This window comes from Nicotiana tomentosiformis, chromosome 9 (genome assembly GCF_000390325.3).
Source record: "Nicotiana tomentosiformis chromosome 9, ASM39032v3, whole genome shotgun sequence".
Lineage (NCBI taxonomy): Eukaryota > Viridiplantae > Streptophyta > Magnoliopsida > Solanales > Solanaceae > Nicotiana > Nicotiana tomentosiformis.
In genome coordinates, this window is record NC_090820.1 from 34,845,871 (window position 1) to 34,861,939 (window position 16,069).

At 37.5% G+C, this 16,069-nt stretch overlaps 2 protein-coding genes and 1 non-coding gene across 4 annotated transcripts; 1 reads left to right on the forward strand and 2 right to left on the reverse strand.

The window, feature by feature from the left end:
* Positions 1-2,416: 2,416 nt before the first annotated feature.
* LOC104107975 (uncharacterized) lies at positions 2,417-6,594 on the reverse strand. Of its 2 annotated transcripts, none has more exons than XM_009616926.4 (2): positions 6,479-6,594; positions 2,417-2,872 (listed from the first exon to the last, which is right to left on the reverse strand). In XM_009616926.4, the coding sequence occupies exon 2, from the start codon at positions 2,862-2,864 to the stop codon at positions 2,682-2,684; it is 183 nt and encodes a 60-aa protein (XP_009615221.1). In that variant the 5' UTR covers positions 2,865-2,872; positions 6,479-6,594; the 3' UTR covers positions 2,417-2,681. The 2 variants fall into 2 exon arrangements, with proteins under 2 accessions (XP_009615221.1, XP_018630273.2); XM_018774757.2 differs by having other exon boundaries at positions 6,439-6,479.
* A 4,440-nt stretch (positions 6,595-11,034) lies between these two features.
* LOC117279575 (small nucleolar RNA R71) lies at positions 11,035-11,141 on the reverse strand. Its single transcript, XR_004509984.1, has one exon. It is a non-coding gene; the product is annotated as a small nucleolar RNA R71 (small nucleolar RNA).
* Positions 11,142-12,363: 1,222 nt separating this feature from the next.
* On the forward strand, positions 12,364-13,578 carry LOC138898590 (uncharacterized). Its single transcript, XM_070184666.1, has 2 exons — positions 12,364-13,181; positions 13,326-13,578. The coding sequence occupies exons 1-2, from the start codon at positions 12,364-12,366 to the stop codon at positions 13,576-13,578; spliced, it is 1,071 nt and encodes a 356-aa protein (XP_070040767.1).
* Positions 13,579-16,069: the final 2,491 nt, after the last annotated feature.

The window sequence follows — 16,069 nt, forward strand, 5'->3', positions numbered from 1 at the left end:
GCCACCTGCAACAAGCAGGGGCGAAGCTACGTTCAACCAAGGGTGGTCAACTGATCACCCTTCACCCGAAAATTATACTCAATATAAGGTAAAATATTACTTGTTATTGATTAAAAATAGACTTTGAATACCCTTATATAGCCTACTGGTAAAGGTTTGAACACCCTTATTGAATTTCCTGGTTTCGCCACTGGCAACAAGGTGGTCGAAAAGTTACTACCTAAGTAGGATAATGCTATGATCTAAGTTCATGATATATATATTGTTTGTTTTAAGCCTAGACGAACACTAATTTATCTTTTGAGCTACACTATATTGATTCGTTAACTTGTGTTGTTTTTTATAAAGCTTTTCACTTTTTTCTTTCATTCTGATGCGAAATTCGCCTAAGGTGACATGTGCGTCTGGAAGCCTGCTAGTTATGCTTAACTTGCCCTCATTGGCCTGCCCGTCAGATTCACCTCACCTTTGGAACTCAACGTCATTGTTAATGTTTGCCCTACCATCGTACTGCGGGAGAGTCATGCTCTAATACCATATTAGTCACGATCCAAGTCTATGGCACGTAATGTATTTATCCTTCGGACTACGCCACATCGAGAAGCGCACATGCTATATGAACTTGTGTTATGTTTGTAAAGTTTTTCACTGTTCTCTCCAAATATGATATGAGATTCACCTAAGGTGACATGTGGACCCCTTATTCAGAAGCTTGTCAGCCTAGAAGCCTGTCAGTCCTGTTTGACTCGTCCTCATCGGCCCGCCCTCTATCATGGGGCATCACATTTAAAAAAAATAATATGTATATAAGATTTTGAATTCCGTTTGACATAAGGAAAATACATATACGAATTTCATGTATGGTATTTTTTTAAGATTTTAAATTTTCTTATCAGAATTCTTGACTCATATCAGCATTCTTGGTTCACCTTCCAATGGATTTGTAGCTTCTATTGACCGAAAGGGAAACAAGAAAATAACTAATATTCTATTCTTAAATTCACATTGGCTTCAAAATCATTAAAATTATTGGTAAATGCTGCTTATATTAGCCTCACACACAGGAACGTTAGGAGGGACGTTCAACGGAATATTTTTTGACTGAATATTATACTGTATAAATAGGATAGAACCAAATATTTTTTTGTTGTATACAAATTAAACTATAAAATCCTCTTGATATATGTAAAGGAGGATTCATTTGGAGTGGTATAGGGGGTTCAAAAATTGCTTGGGTCATAGGTTTAAATCCTACGTGTGATATTCTAATAACTTTTGTTTTGAATCCATTTGTATAAATTCCTGACTTTGTTACTGCTCATGCAACGTTTCAGACCATTATTAAAGAGAGTTATTAAGGTTTGCACTGTTTTTCTTACCATATTGGACTTTACCTTTTTTTGAAGAAGGAAAAGAAGTTTATCATATTTAATTTTTAATTTTTCTAAAAAAAATGTAGATCTCCACCATATTTTGCTAATCGTTTCTTGGTGGAAAAGTTTTGAAGTTTTATAAATTGAAGATCTTTCATTCTCATACAAGAATAAGGGAGTATCTATAATATAATCTTTTAGGGTTTTGAGAGTATTGGTTAGGGAAAAACTTCTCTATCAATATTTTAGTACTTTTTTTTTTATTAGTAAATTTTTTTATGAATGTAGGTCAATTGACCAAACTCGTTAATTAATATTCTCTTTTACTATAATTTTATTTTTATGTCTGATTTGTCGCCGTCAAATTTGCTTTGTTAGTTCTTATATGATGCCTTGTCATTTCGGCCCATCAAACTTCTTGGGTGAATTGTTTCTTTCCTCTTTGACAACAAGTATCAAAGAGGAAAGTAAATATATAATGGAACAGCAAGAGAGTAAAAATGCAAAACTTGCAATAGGAACCACAACTTAGACTTAAAAGAGCTTCGAATTATTGGTTGTTGTGTGATGTTCTTTCCTTTCGTGATGTCTTGTTGTTTTGTGAAGAACAATAGTGACTCTTCACTTAGAACAAGTTTCACGTGGTTAGTACAATTTGACAGAGAAAGGGAAGGGTTTTTTGGAACATTTGCAAAATCAGAGGCCTATATTAAGGGAAAAGTAAAGCAAATGTATATACTATTACTACTTTGTTTACTTAACTATGATTAAGTAATTGAAGTATATATGACTTGCATTCATATCCGTATATATTTAGTTATGTTGATAGCTATTATATTTCCCATAAATCTTCATATTTGAAGCTTTATTTCTTGTAATTAAAACTAAAGACTAAAAAACATCATGACGCAATGCCTAGAAAAGGTTCTTTTAGATAATTTCCTGTAGTGTCATTTGGTTAGTTTCATTTCCAATTTTATCTAATCATAGTTGGAACTCAAAGACTCAAAAACAGCCTGGTTCCAGGCTGATGAAAGGGTTCGTTTAGCTAATTTCCTGTAATTGTGAGAGCAAAAGTTATTGCAGTAAACAAAATGAATTGTTCGTTCACAGCCGCTCTTCTATAACTGTGTTTCACTCGACAAGATCACGAACGAAGTCAGATGATTACATAAACATAACTAAACACACCAAACCTATTGTTGTGGCACAAAGTTGAGCAATGCTCTTTTATCTAATTTCACATCTGGTTTCTGCAAAGGAAAGCCAGATATTAAAAGAGAATTTGATACATGTTTGGCATTTGTATCACTTCATCTTTTCTTCCTTGAACAAAACATGACGATTCACACGAGGATCAAACTTTCTAAATTCAAGTTTCGTCTGAGTCGTTTGAAGCTTTTTGGTCTTCTTCTTTACATAGAAAAACCCAGTTCCAGCAGCTGAAACGAGCCTCACGAATAGAGCTCCGGCCTTCTTCTTATCACCCATCAGCTTATCTGGTAGAGACAACAAAAACAAATATGAAAATTTGGTCTTCCAAGATATGTAGAACTAAATAGATGAAACCCTAAACAAATTTAAACTTGAAAAAAAAATTCAGACAGTAGTTCACAATGATTAGGTTAGTAAGTTGGCAGCAGCTTGAGGAGCTAATCAAATGTTCATGGCCAGAAAAATTTTAGTGGTTGGTAAATTATTGATTTTCATTCCAAATATCCCAACTTGCACAAAAACACGTTTGACAACTTTTGTCCTATAACCTTACCAAAACAACAAAACAAATTTATACATTGTTTGGTTACAAAAATGAAAAAAAATAATAATATCCACATAGAATCTAGCATAAGTTATACAATGTTTGGTTGGTTTTTTCTCTTTTTCACATAAGACATAGCATTGCTAATAGAATGTTTGGTTCATAATTTTCTTTTCCGCATAACTAATACATGTATAAGTTATGAGGAAATCTATTATTTATGCATGGTAGAAGATGGAATAACTTATAAATGTATTAGTAATACTCGTATTAAAACTCAAAATGACAAGAACACCCTCTATTCAAACTTGTATGTTTTTGTTTAAGAAAATATATTTAAAAAATACTACAATTTTAATAGAATAAACTAGACTAACAATGAATAATACTCACATTATATTTCTAAATTACTAATCCTTATATAAACCGCTTAATTAATCTCCGCATAACTAATCCCTATTATTTATTTTCTTCTTCTTGTGCCGAGTGTCTTTCGGAAACAACCTCTCTACCCCTCCGGGGTAGGAGTAAGGTCTGCGTACACTCTACCCTCCCCAGACCCCATTTGTGGGATTTTACTGGGTTGTTGTTGTTGTATAACTAATCCTCGCATAACTAATCCCTATTTAACTAATTCATGCATAATTAATCCCTACATTACTAATACCTGCATAACTCTAACCAGCCACCAAACGACCCCTTACTACATATGTAGGCAAATGAACACTAGGCGCATAAACTCAGCTGGTCAAGTTGGAAGGTTAAAAGTTCAAGCTAGTCTCGAGTTCAGTAAGAACTACATATAATGCATGTACATAGCTTGTTCTAGCCTTGACTCAAGCTTATTTTCATCAATGATCGAGAAGGAGAAAGACACGAAATAATACTTGATTACCAAGATGAAGGAAAATGGAAACTTTATTTCTTTTATGACCAAGAAATCCATCTGGGACCAACCGCAGTCTTTGAAACTCAGGGATATTCAGCTCACCCATATACTCGTCCCCACTAAAATACTAGGCTTAGTTCGCATGATGTTGGATTCGAACCTGTGACCTAAGTCTCAAGTTCCTCAACCTTTGCCACTTATCTCCTTTTACCATCATATTGACTATCAAAACCAGAAAACTAGCATTTCTCCTGATAAAGACAATCTTCGTAATTCACTCAAGACATAACTTTTATACAACTCAATATCTCCTTCTTTTTCAATTTTTTTCTGAAATACAACAAGGGCCATCTCAACTCAGCCTATGCAAACAACATCTTCAACATGATATTCCGTAATATCTAAAGACCGCAAACCACCCACCCCCTCACTGCCCAACCAAACTTATATATCATTAAATTAAGCCAACAAATTCAAAAAATAAAAAGTAGTGAAATTATATGACCAAAGCACCCTTCAATCCTTTTTTCCTTTTGACAAGTCCATTCAGTTTGCCAGAATGTACATTATATGAATGCCCTCAACATAGCCCCTTTGAGAAGGTTTCTTATCCTTCTCGTTTTCTCATAATCACGCTGAGATGAGTCGTATATCCTATTAGTGAATACATATCCTTTTCCTGCTCTTGCCCTGTTATATCCTATTAGTGAATACATATCCTTTTACTGCTCTTGCCCTGTTATCAGAAACTATAACAACTACAATAAGAATCAGAATAGGATGCTTCTTCGTAATCAACCACTACAAAATATAGGCTTAACAACAACAACAAACCCAGTGTAATCCCACAAGTGGAGTCTGGGGAGGCTTGCTTATGGAAATATCTTAGGTAAAACAAATTGACTACAAAAGAGGTTTTAATCAACATATAGCCTCTTTGCATTAAATGTACGGAGTGCCCACTTTACAGTAATTGTGAGACATCAAGTTCCCCTATTTTAGTTATTTGAGTTTAAGAAATATTAAACTCTGATTGATCAAAATCAGAGACCTTATATGACTAACATTAACTTCTCTTAAGTTTTGGAACGTGAGATATAAAAACACAACTTAAAAAAAGGGTGAAAGGAAGATAAATGAGTTTCTCACAGGTTTTAGCTGCAAAAACGGAAACATTGTTCAACGTTTTTAGGAGAATCATCATGATTCAAGGTAGGCTCTTCTTGACGATTAATTCGTACAACATTTACTATTGAGATCAAGAACTTCTATGACACTAAGTCATCTATAAGCTTTTCGACAGATAAGTTTACAATCTATGAACATTAAAATATCTCACACTAGACAGATAAATCTACAATGTGCATAGAGATGTAGAGATCCATGTGTTTCTATACTCTTTATGTTGCATCTTGGCTAGTGTTCTTGAATTCTTGGTTCAAGATTTAAACAACCCTCTCACAACAAAATGAAGTCAACAGAGGAAAAGAACCCAGAAATCCGCAGTTTTTGTCATAACCTAGAAATCCGCAGTTTCAAATATGCCCATCCGCTACCTTTCTCCGCCTAAATACCACTCGGTTCACCAGAAAGGATGCAATTGTCAATATGAACTGACCCCGATATACTTCTTTTTTGGTTGAGAAGATTGGTATCAAATACTATATGCGATATCAGAAGCCCAAAGGAAAAAAGAAAAAAAAAAGATACTATATAACACCAAAGATCAATCACCTAACTTGGACACACTAGTTTGGGTTGGTTCAAGTTCAACAGCTCGTGAGTCGTGGGTAACTAGCTGGAATATGATGGTGGGATTTGACCAGGTTTGCACCCGGACTGAGAAGGAGGATCAGAGGTCCTAATTTTATCACAATTAAGCAGATTCTTTTATGGTAAATTTTGCAATATAGCAACTTGGTAAGTTGTCAATAGGTCGAATCACGGTCATACTTGAGCTAACTGGACAAGCATATGAATATAACAAGTACTAAAACCAATGCGGCTTATGGAAGAAATGTCATTTTGGGCAACCAATAAGCATCGTCTATTAATAGCACAACAAGAAAGGTATGAAAGATACACAGAGTCCTCATTTTCACATTTCTCCTTTTCTCGTTCAAATCCAGGCGATTAAATTCGTAGCAGAAGCAGTAACTAAGTCAAGAACTATACTATACACCATTTGAACGACCACGAGTCATTGATTCTGATAAAGTAAAAATGGAAGGAAAATATGAAATGAATAGCAGGGGATGTAAGCGAGACATTCGCACTACCCACAAAGTTATAATTTTTACTAGTTTCAAAGGATAAAGCATCAAACTGTTCGTTTACAACATTACATGATTCAGGTTATATGAAAAAGCACATTCAACAACAAAAACTGATGAATAAAAGCATAAATCAGATTTTACCAAAAGCAGAAGAGGGGAAAAAAGAATAGAGAATTGATACCAGAGTAAGGGAGCGCGCTTCAAGGTGCCAAAGTGAATACAGAAAGCTTTCACTGAAGCTGATGAGAAACCCTTCTTGCTGAGATTTTGTATGTGGGCTTGTTCTCAAGAAATTCGAGTCAGTTGCTCGGCCCAATATATTGCCCATAAAGGTGCTATTTAGTAATTAGCCAGTGCATTCTGAATTTTAGATTTTCAGAATGTCCTGAGTCGCTCTGAAGTTAAAAATTTTAGTTCAAAGTTTTAGGACAACATAAGTAATGACTAATCTCTAAAGAGCATTCCTGAGAATTGCTTATTAGTGCACTTCCCGTATCATATAATGGATTTTCAAAATTTTCGAAAACAAAGAAAATGAAGTTAAGAAAAGAAACGAATGAAGGTACATAACACTAGGTTATTCCGTTGTTGAAGTTTTCTAAATAAAATCATAAACGTTTTGTATGCTAGACCTTAAAATCATGTAGCGATATAAGTATTTTGTCAACAAATTAATCAGTGAATATGCACGGAAAAAAAAAAGCATTGTGTTAAAATTAGGCCAAAACATACTATGTGATTGATCTGGAAATTCAACGCAAATTGAAGTACATAAAATCAATGTATTGGACGACGAATACTTTAACTCATTTTGGATATTTCTCGGTACTTATTTATTTATCTATGTCTGAAATGTTTAACCAAATTTATATAATAGTGCATCGGAAGGTTATATTTTTAGCCGTTGTGATAATATAGTATTTTTTGTGGGCAAAATAAAGTTATGTGAATTTAATGACTATTTATGAAATTTGCCCAAAATAGATTTAGTGTTACAAAAATCCATCACCTAGTTCATTTTCCGAAACTCCATAACCTCGCTTTATAATTGATTTGGATCCTACATTTTCTTTACTCTCGCCACCCACAATCTATTCATTTACCAGGATGTCACATATCCTATTGGAGTGGGATAGATGAAATAGAGGCTTGCTTTCGATGTTTTTCGCGATAAGAATGTGACACTAAAACTTAAAGGTAAGTTTTACAAAGCGATGGTTAGATCAACTATGTTGTATGTGGCAGAGTATTGACCAGTCAAGAACTCCCATATTCAGAGGATGAAGGTAGCAGAGATGAGGATGTTGAGATAAATGTGTGGGCATACCATTATAGATAAGATTAGTATGAAGCTATTCGGGATAAGGTGGGTGTGGCCCCTATGGAGGACAAGATGCAGGAAGTGAGGCTAAGATGGGGCTTTTGCATCTATACCCAGTTTTGGGGTCACAATTGAAACTATACCCACTTTGAAAAAAAATTGCAAGCCTACCTACTTTAGTGATAAGTCTGAAGCTAAAAAAAAATTAGTCTGAAGTACAATACACTTAAGGCCAATTAAGTCTAAAGTGCAAAAATTGCACTTAAGATACACTTAAGACCAAATAGGTCTGAATTACAATAAATATTTTCATGCACTTAGGTCAGAGAGGTCTGAAGTGAAAAAATTGCACCTCAAATGCACTTAAGGCCTAATAAGTCTGAAGTGCAACCAATGGTTTCATGCACTTAAGGCCAATAAGTTTGAAGTGAAAAAATTACACTTCAGATGCACTTAGGTCAAATAGGTTTGAAGTACAACCAATGGTTTAATGCACTTAAGGCCAATACGTCTAAAGTGAAAAAATTGCATCTCGGATGCACTTAAGGCCAAATAGTCTGAAGTGCGACCAATGGTTTCATGCACTTAAGGCCAATACGTCTAAAGTGAAAAAAATTGCATTTCGGATGCACTTAAGGCCCAATAGTCGGAATTGCGACCAATGACTTCATGCACTTAAGGCCAATAAGTCTGAAGTGAAAAAATTACACTTAAGACCAAATAAGTCTAAAGTGCAACCAATGTTTTCATGCACTTAAGGCCAAATAAGCTTGAAGAGCAAATTGCCCATAAATAGAAATTCCTTCTTCGACATTTAAATCTGAGCTCAAATTTGAAACATAACCTCCAAATATCATCAAGAATAAACCTCAATCATCAATTTGTCAAAACAACGATAAATCTAACGAACCCATTTTGCAATTAAGAAAAAGAAGAAGAACAAACCTTAAGCAACAGTAAAAAATAAAGCGCCACAACAGCTCACCACTATAAAATATCATAAACTACCTTAATATATGTTCACGAACACCATATAAAATCAATGTCACCTGAAGAATAGTTATGTATATAGATATGTTATCTGCTTTAAGAAGAATAAAAATACATTTAAGATGATTTAGCGTTGTCTCTTCTACAGCATAACAATTCAGAATCATCATTTATAAGGTTTGCCGCCTTAAAGCATGCATATTCACTTATTTGTTTTATGTTAAGTATCGGTGGTTTAAGTTGTGAATATAAAAGAAATTGAAGAACAAAAGTTTTGAATGCGGCATGAATATGGTTCTTTGGAATTGGAGGGAGATATATTTGTAGATTGGTGATGTGTGGCTATAATTCCATAGTTTTGCATATTATTCGCCTTGCATTTTATATGCTTTAATGATAAATTATACTTTATTTACGCGTAATGGAGTCTATTTTATGTGTAAGTGAATTGGAGATGAAAGTAGAGCAAAAGGAATAAGTAAAGTCTAAAGCGTACTCGAAAACAGTTGAAAAGAAGAAAGAAAGAAGTGAGCAGCCGACAAATGAAAAGCTGGCGAAGCCAAGCCTAGAGCAGGCGTTAGAGCAGGCTGGGCGAGCCCTTTAGCTCGCGTGGGAGCTGGCGACGCCAGGCCTGGGGCGAGCTCCACCAGGCGTTGAAGCTGGCGACGCCAGGTCTGGGGCGGGGTTCAGCTCGCGTGAAGCCTCGCGAGGCCAGGTCTGAGGCGCGCACTTTCCGAATGTTGAAGGCTTATTTCGTCTCCTAGTTTGACTAGGACTTGGCTTACGCATTTAGGTTTTTTTTCTACACATATAAATAGACCTAAAACGCCACTTTTGAGGGATTTTTGGCAATTGGAGGCAAGGATAGCTCGTGGAACAACCGTTGGGAGCTAGACTCATTGATTTCTACATCCCTTTATCCTTACTTTGTAATTTAATTATGCAAAATATTTCGGATATTGTTACTATGAGTATGAGTAGCTAAACTCCTAATCTAGGGTTTTGATGGAACCTATTGAAGGATGATTTTCTTGTTACGTTAATATAGATTTGTCGTAGTATTTTCTCTATTTGTTCAACTATAATATTATTGTGGTTGATTGAAGGGCCCTCAATTGGCTGTGCCTATTTAGTATGTATTACTCGGGAGAGAGTGCATATTTAGGTAGTTGTTGAACAACATCAGTCCTAACGTATATGAGGGATCAATACGAAAGGTTTAAAGGTGGGATTAGGGATAACGAAACCTTGGTGCGATCCGAGTGAGCCATACTTAATGCCAGCTAGCGTAATTCGGGAGAATATGTCTAGTAAATTGTGGTAATTACTCGAGAGAGAGTTACGACAGTCATAGTGCTCATGATCGATAGAGAAGACTTAGGCGAATTTATAGAAAACATAGCGGAAAAGATTCTGACAATAGGAGAAATCACAACCTTAGATCATTCTAATTCTTGTCTACAACCCGTTAGTAGTTAGTTATTAATTGTTGCACTTTCATTACGTAATATTTATTTAGTAAACATCCAAATTATTACTTAAATATTTCTGAAGATTGATTGCGTGAGTTCGTGTGAGTCTAGTAGCTGTGTTTGATAGGTTAATTTCCTGTGGGATTCGACTCCGGACTTATTAGCCGGAATATATTCGCAACGACCGCTTAATCCTTTTTATAAGGCATAGTTGGGCGTGATCAAATTTTGACGTCATTGTCGGGGAATTAACGGTGTTATTAATTGCATCTAAAAGAAGTGCTAGAATTCTTAGTCTAGTCAATTTTCTTCATTTTAAACTGAATACATTGAAATTCTAACGTTTGTAGTCTTGGGTGTTACAGGTACATGCCTAGAAACTCCTCAAGAACTGGTAAATTGTTCAAAGCATTATCAGATCCTGAAAAAGTTTTCAAGGCATTGAATCGTGCAAACAAGAAGGACAAACAACAACAAAACTCAACAGAACGAATCGAACCAGACATGGATGACGTAATAGAAAATTCAAATAACAGAAATAATGCGAATGACCCGAACAATTAAGGTGTGGCGCCTTTTGCGCTAGAAGCAGCCTTGTATGATTAAGCACAACCTACCGCCGAAAATCTGGCAACCGCAATTGCAGTCCCTCAAATACAAGCGGAATCATTTCAAATCACAAATAACATGCTACATTTGTTGCAGAATAAGGGACTATTTTCAGGGTCTTACATTGAAGATCCTCAGCAGCATCTGAAAAATTTCCTGTTGATATGTGTCACACAAAGGTAACCTAATGTGACACCGAAAGCAATAAAGCTGTTATTATTTCCATTCTCGGTGACGAGAGAGGCTCAGACTTGGCTTAATTCACTCCCCATAAAATCCATCACTATTTGGGAGGAATTAGTCAAGCAATTTATGAACAAGTTCTACCCACCCAATAATACTGACAAACAAATTGATGAGATATTGAGCTTCAGGCAGAGACCAATAGAAACACTACAAGAAACGTGGAAGAGGTTCAAGGGTATACTGGTTAAGTGTCCACATCATGGCATTCCAGAGCAAATGTTGGGGCAGAGGTTCTACATGGGATTGGAAGACAACTTAAAGGCCAATGTTGATGCTTCAGCGGGTGGAGCATTTTTTAGCAAATCATTCAGAGAATGCAAGATCATACTCGATAAAATGGCTCAAAACTCAGGATGGATGATAAGAGACTCTACTATCACTCATGTAGTTCACTCTGTGGCTTTGGACCCAATCAACTCTATAGCCGAAAATATGGCCACTCTGATGACACAAATGAGTATCCTCACCAAGAATATCGATGAATCAAGCCAGAAGCAGCAGGTACACATAGTTGATGCGACTAATGAGGGCTTATGTACACCATGCATTAACCAACCATATGCATGCTCGTTGAGTGCGGAAGGTGACAACCAGTACTATCAGAAAGATATGAACTATGTGGCCAACTATGGGGGACAGAGGCAAGGTGGTTAGAATTGGGGGCAACAAAATCAATAATATAGACCAGTAGAGTAGCAGTACAATAACAACAACAATCCTGGAGTTATGCGAGCATAGGGTCAAGTGGTGCTTTACCAAAGGCAACATGGTTATTACCAGCAAAATCAGTAGTTGGCTTATCAACAACCTCAACAACAACACATTGTGAGACAAGATGATGGGTTCGTTGAACTTAAGGGAATGCTAGACAGCAACAACAGAATGCTGCAACAACTTATTGGGTCCACTGGAAAAATGCAAGAGAGTGGACTCACATGAATCAGCGATACAGGGTATTGAGATTCAATTAGGACAGATTTCTATGGCTCTAAACAATCATCCCCAAGAGACGTTACCTGAAGACACACAAGTCAATCCAAAAGATCAGGGCCCGAAACAGCTTATGGCAGTGAGTCTACGAAATGGTAGAGACCTAGATCTGGAGAAAGAGATTGCTCGCGAAAGCCGACCTACAGAAATACTTGTGCCAGTACCCATTGAGATAGATGTTTCAACAGAGTTAACTGAGGTGACGGTACAACATGCACAAGAGAGCACAAATAAAGAAAAAAAAGTTACAAAAGAGACTGAGGTAGCACAAGAAATGACAGTAGAAGCAGTGTCTGAGAAAGATAAAACTCAAATCATAGGAAAGAAGCGACCTTCAGTACCATTCCCGCAGAGATTGGCCAAATATCAGAAGGACGAGCAATATAGGAAATTCATGAAATACAGGTGAACATTCCACTGATTGATGCATTGCGGGAGATGCATGGGTATGCCAAAATGATGAAAGATTTAATGTCTCGCAAATTCCACTTCCAAGACATGTCCACTGTTACATTGACACAGACCTGTAGTGCAGTCGTGATGAGACCCATAGCTAAGAAGTTGTCAGACCCATGGAGTTTCACAATTCCATGCATGATAGGCAGCTATGCTTTTGCTAAAGCATTGTGTAATTTGGGGGCAAGCATAAACTTGATGCCCTTGGCTATCTACAAAAGGTTAGGCATTGGAAAAGCTAGACCCACGTCCATGTTACTACAACTAGCCGACCGGACAGTAAAGAGGCCCTTTGGTATCCTTGATAATGTATTAGTACAGGTTGGGAAGTTTGTGTTCCCGGAAGATTTTGTCATTCTAGACTGTCGGGTTAACGAGGAGATTCCCATAATTTTGGGAAGACCATTCTTGGCCACTGGGAGAGCTTTAATTGATTGTGAAACTGGAGAGCTGAAAATGAGACTAAATGAGGAAGAAATAACATTCAACGTGCAGAAATCTATGCGACGACCAAGTGAATTTGCTAACTGCTCTCTAATAGAAGCCGTGGATGTAATTTTGGAGGAGGAAGATGAGACCTTGAATGCTAAAGACCCTCTAGCAGCCTGTCTCATGAACTTTGATGAAGTAAATGGAGAGGATTTGGCAGAGTGGGTGCTGGGTCTTGAAGGCCAAAGGTTTTGGAAAAGAGAGCTAGAATTTGAGCCTTTGCACTTAGAAGAAAGAAAAATTCCTCCAGCTAAGCCATCGATAGAAGAGCCACCAAAATTGGAACTGAAGCCACTACCATCTCACCTCAGGTATGCTTTCTTGGGACCTAACTCAACTTTACCTGTTATTATCTTATCTGGTTTGTTAGATGTGCAGAAAGAACAACTTTTGTAGGTATTGAGTGAGTGCAAAACTGCAATTGGTTGGACCATTGCAGACATTAATGGTATCAGCCCAGCCTTCTGTATGCATAAGATTCTACTGAAAGATGGCCACAAACCTTCCAGAGAACATCAAAGAAGGTTGAACCCCAACATGAAGGAAGTTGTGAAAAAGGAGGTGAAAAAGTGGTTAGATGCGGGGATCATTTTCCCTATCTCCAACAGTAACTGGATCAACCCAGTCCAATGTGTGCCTAAGAAAGGTGGGATGGATGTAGTGCAAAACGAGAACAATGAGTTGATATCAACAAGAACAGTCACGTGATGGCGAATTTGTATGGACTACAGAAGGTTGAACAAGGCCACCCGAAAAGACCATTTTCCCTTGTCGTTCATTGATCAAATGCTAGATAGATTGGCTGGGAAGTCCCACTTTTGCTTTCTGGATGGATACTCGGGGTATAATCAAATCTCCATTGCCCCGGAAGATGGAGAGAAAACATCATTCACCTGTCCATATGGCGCCTACGCCTTCCGGAGGATGCCGTTTGGCCTATGCAATGCACCCGCCACATTTCAAAGGTGCATGATGGCCATCTTCACTGATATGGTAGAGGACATCATGGAGGTCTTTATGGATGACTTCTCGGTGGTGGGAGACTCATTTGATGATAGCCTAAGGAATTTGAAAAGAGTGCTGAAAAGATGTGTTGAGACTAATCTGATGCTCAATTGGGAAAAATGCCATTTCATGGTACATGAAGGTATAGTCTTAGGGCACCTAGTGTCGAGGGTGTTTCTTGGCCACGCCGGGTTCTATAGACGGTTCATAAAAGATTTTTCCAAAATTGCTAACCCCTTGTGTAAATTACTTGAAAAAGATCACCCTTTTGTATTTTCTGATGACCGCATGGTAGCTTTTGAGGAATTAAAGAAGAGGCTGGTGACATCACCTATCATAGTTGCACTTGACTGGGAGCAACCATTTGAGCTGATATGTGATGCAAGCGACTATGCTGTGGGAGCAGCGCTTGGGCAGTGCAAAGACAAAGTCATGCATCCAATATATTATGCAAGTAGAACTTTGAGTGGTGCCTAAATAAATTACACAGTGACCGAGAAGGAGATGCTAGCAGTAGTGTTCACATTTGACAAATTCAGGTCATACCTGATAAGCTCGAAGGTAATTGTTTATACTGACCATGCTGCTCTCAGGTACCTTATTGATAAAAAGGAGTCAAAGTCGCGCCTGATTAGATAGGTGCTACTGCTGCAATAATTTGACTTAGAAATCCATGACCGAAAGGGAACGGAGAACCAAGTGGATGATCACTTGTCTAAGCTGGAAGGAGCCGAAAAGAAGGTTGAGGGGGAAGAGATTGTGGAGACTTTCTCGGATGAACAACTACTAGCCACGGGTCTTGAGGTAGCGCCATGGTATGCAGACATTGTAAACTACATGGCAAGTGGTATTGCTCCCTATGACTTTTCTTCTGTTCAAAAGAAAAATTTCTTTCATGATTGTCGCATGTATTATTGGGATGAGCCTTATCTATTCAGGATTTGTGTTGATAACATGATCCGGAGATGTATCCCTGAGATAGACCAATGTGATGACCCAAAATATTATCTTTAAAGTTAATAATTAATTATATATTTTAAGACCTCGAAAAGCACTATTTATCATTACTCAACTTGTGTACGCAATCCGTAAAATTTTTCGGAAAGCTTTTATGTAAAAAAAATGGATTAAAATGTGAATTAGAGCTTTAAAACCCAACTAAGTTGACTTTGGTCAACATTTTGAGTAAACGGACTCGGATCAGTATTTTGACAGTTTCGGTAAGTCTGTATCGTGATTTAGGACTTGGGCGTATGCCCGGAATCAAATTCCGAGGTCCCTAGTCCGAGATATGGAATTTTGATAAAACAAAATTAAAAGTTTAAGTTCAAATAGTGACAGGATATCGAATTATATGCAAACGACCCTGGAATAGAACTTTGATTATTCCAACAGCTCCGTATGGTGATTTTGGACTTAGGAGCGTGATCGAAATTTTATTTGGAAGTCCGTAGTGAAATTAGGCTTGAAATGGCTAAAATAGGAATTTAAAGTTTGGAAGTTTGACAGGGAAGTTGACTTTTTGATATCGGGGTCGGAATCCAGTTTCGAAAATTTTCGTAGCTCCGTATGTAATTTATGACTTGTGTGCGAAATTTGAGGTCAATCGGACTTGATTTGATAGGTTTCGACATCGAATGTAGAAGTTGGAAATTCTAAGTTTCATTAAGCTTGAATTGAAGCATGATTCATGATTTTAGCGTTGTTTGATATGATTTGAGATTTTAAATAAGTTCGTATGATATTTTAGGACTTGTTGGTATTTTTGGTTGAGGTCCCGAGGGCCTCGGGTGAGTTTCGGATGATTAACATATCAAAAATGGGACTTAAACAACTGCTGCAATGTTTCTTCTGCTGAGCCATCGAGCCTAGAAGTCGAGCCAAAAAATCGAAGGCCAGAAATCGAGCCCAGAAATCGAGCTGAGGATCGAAGGTAGGCTCGAGATCCATGATCGAAGGCAGGCTCGAGAGCCATGATCGAAGGCAGGCTCGAGAGCCATGATCGAAGACAAGGCTCGAGGGCCATGATCGAAGGCTCAAGATCGAGGCCATGATCGAAGGCCCAAGCTCGATGCCATGATCGATGCCATGACCGAAGGCCCCGACTCGAGCCTGTGATCGAAGCCACGATCGAGGCCTAGACTCGAGGCCATGATCGAAGCCACGATCAAAGCCCAGTTCCGAAGGCTGACTG

What these genes read in the sequence shown, in the direction of transcription:
- LOC104107975 (XM_009616926.4), bottom strand. Translation starts at nt 2,864, where the DNA reads ATGGGTGATAAGAAGAAGGCCGGAGCTCTATTCGTGAGGCTCGTTTCA.
- LOC138898590 (XM_070184666.1), top strand. Translation starts at nt 12,364, where the DNA reads ATGCATGGGTATGCCAAAATGATGAAAGATTTAATGTCTCGCAAATTC. An exon ending in CCACTACCATCTCACCTCAG is followed by an intron (nt 13,182 to 13,325) that starts GTATGCTTTCTT and finishes TAATGGTATCAG; the next exon opens with CCCAGCCTTCTGTATGCATA.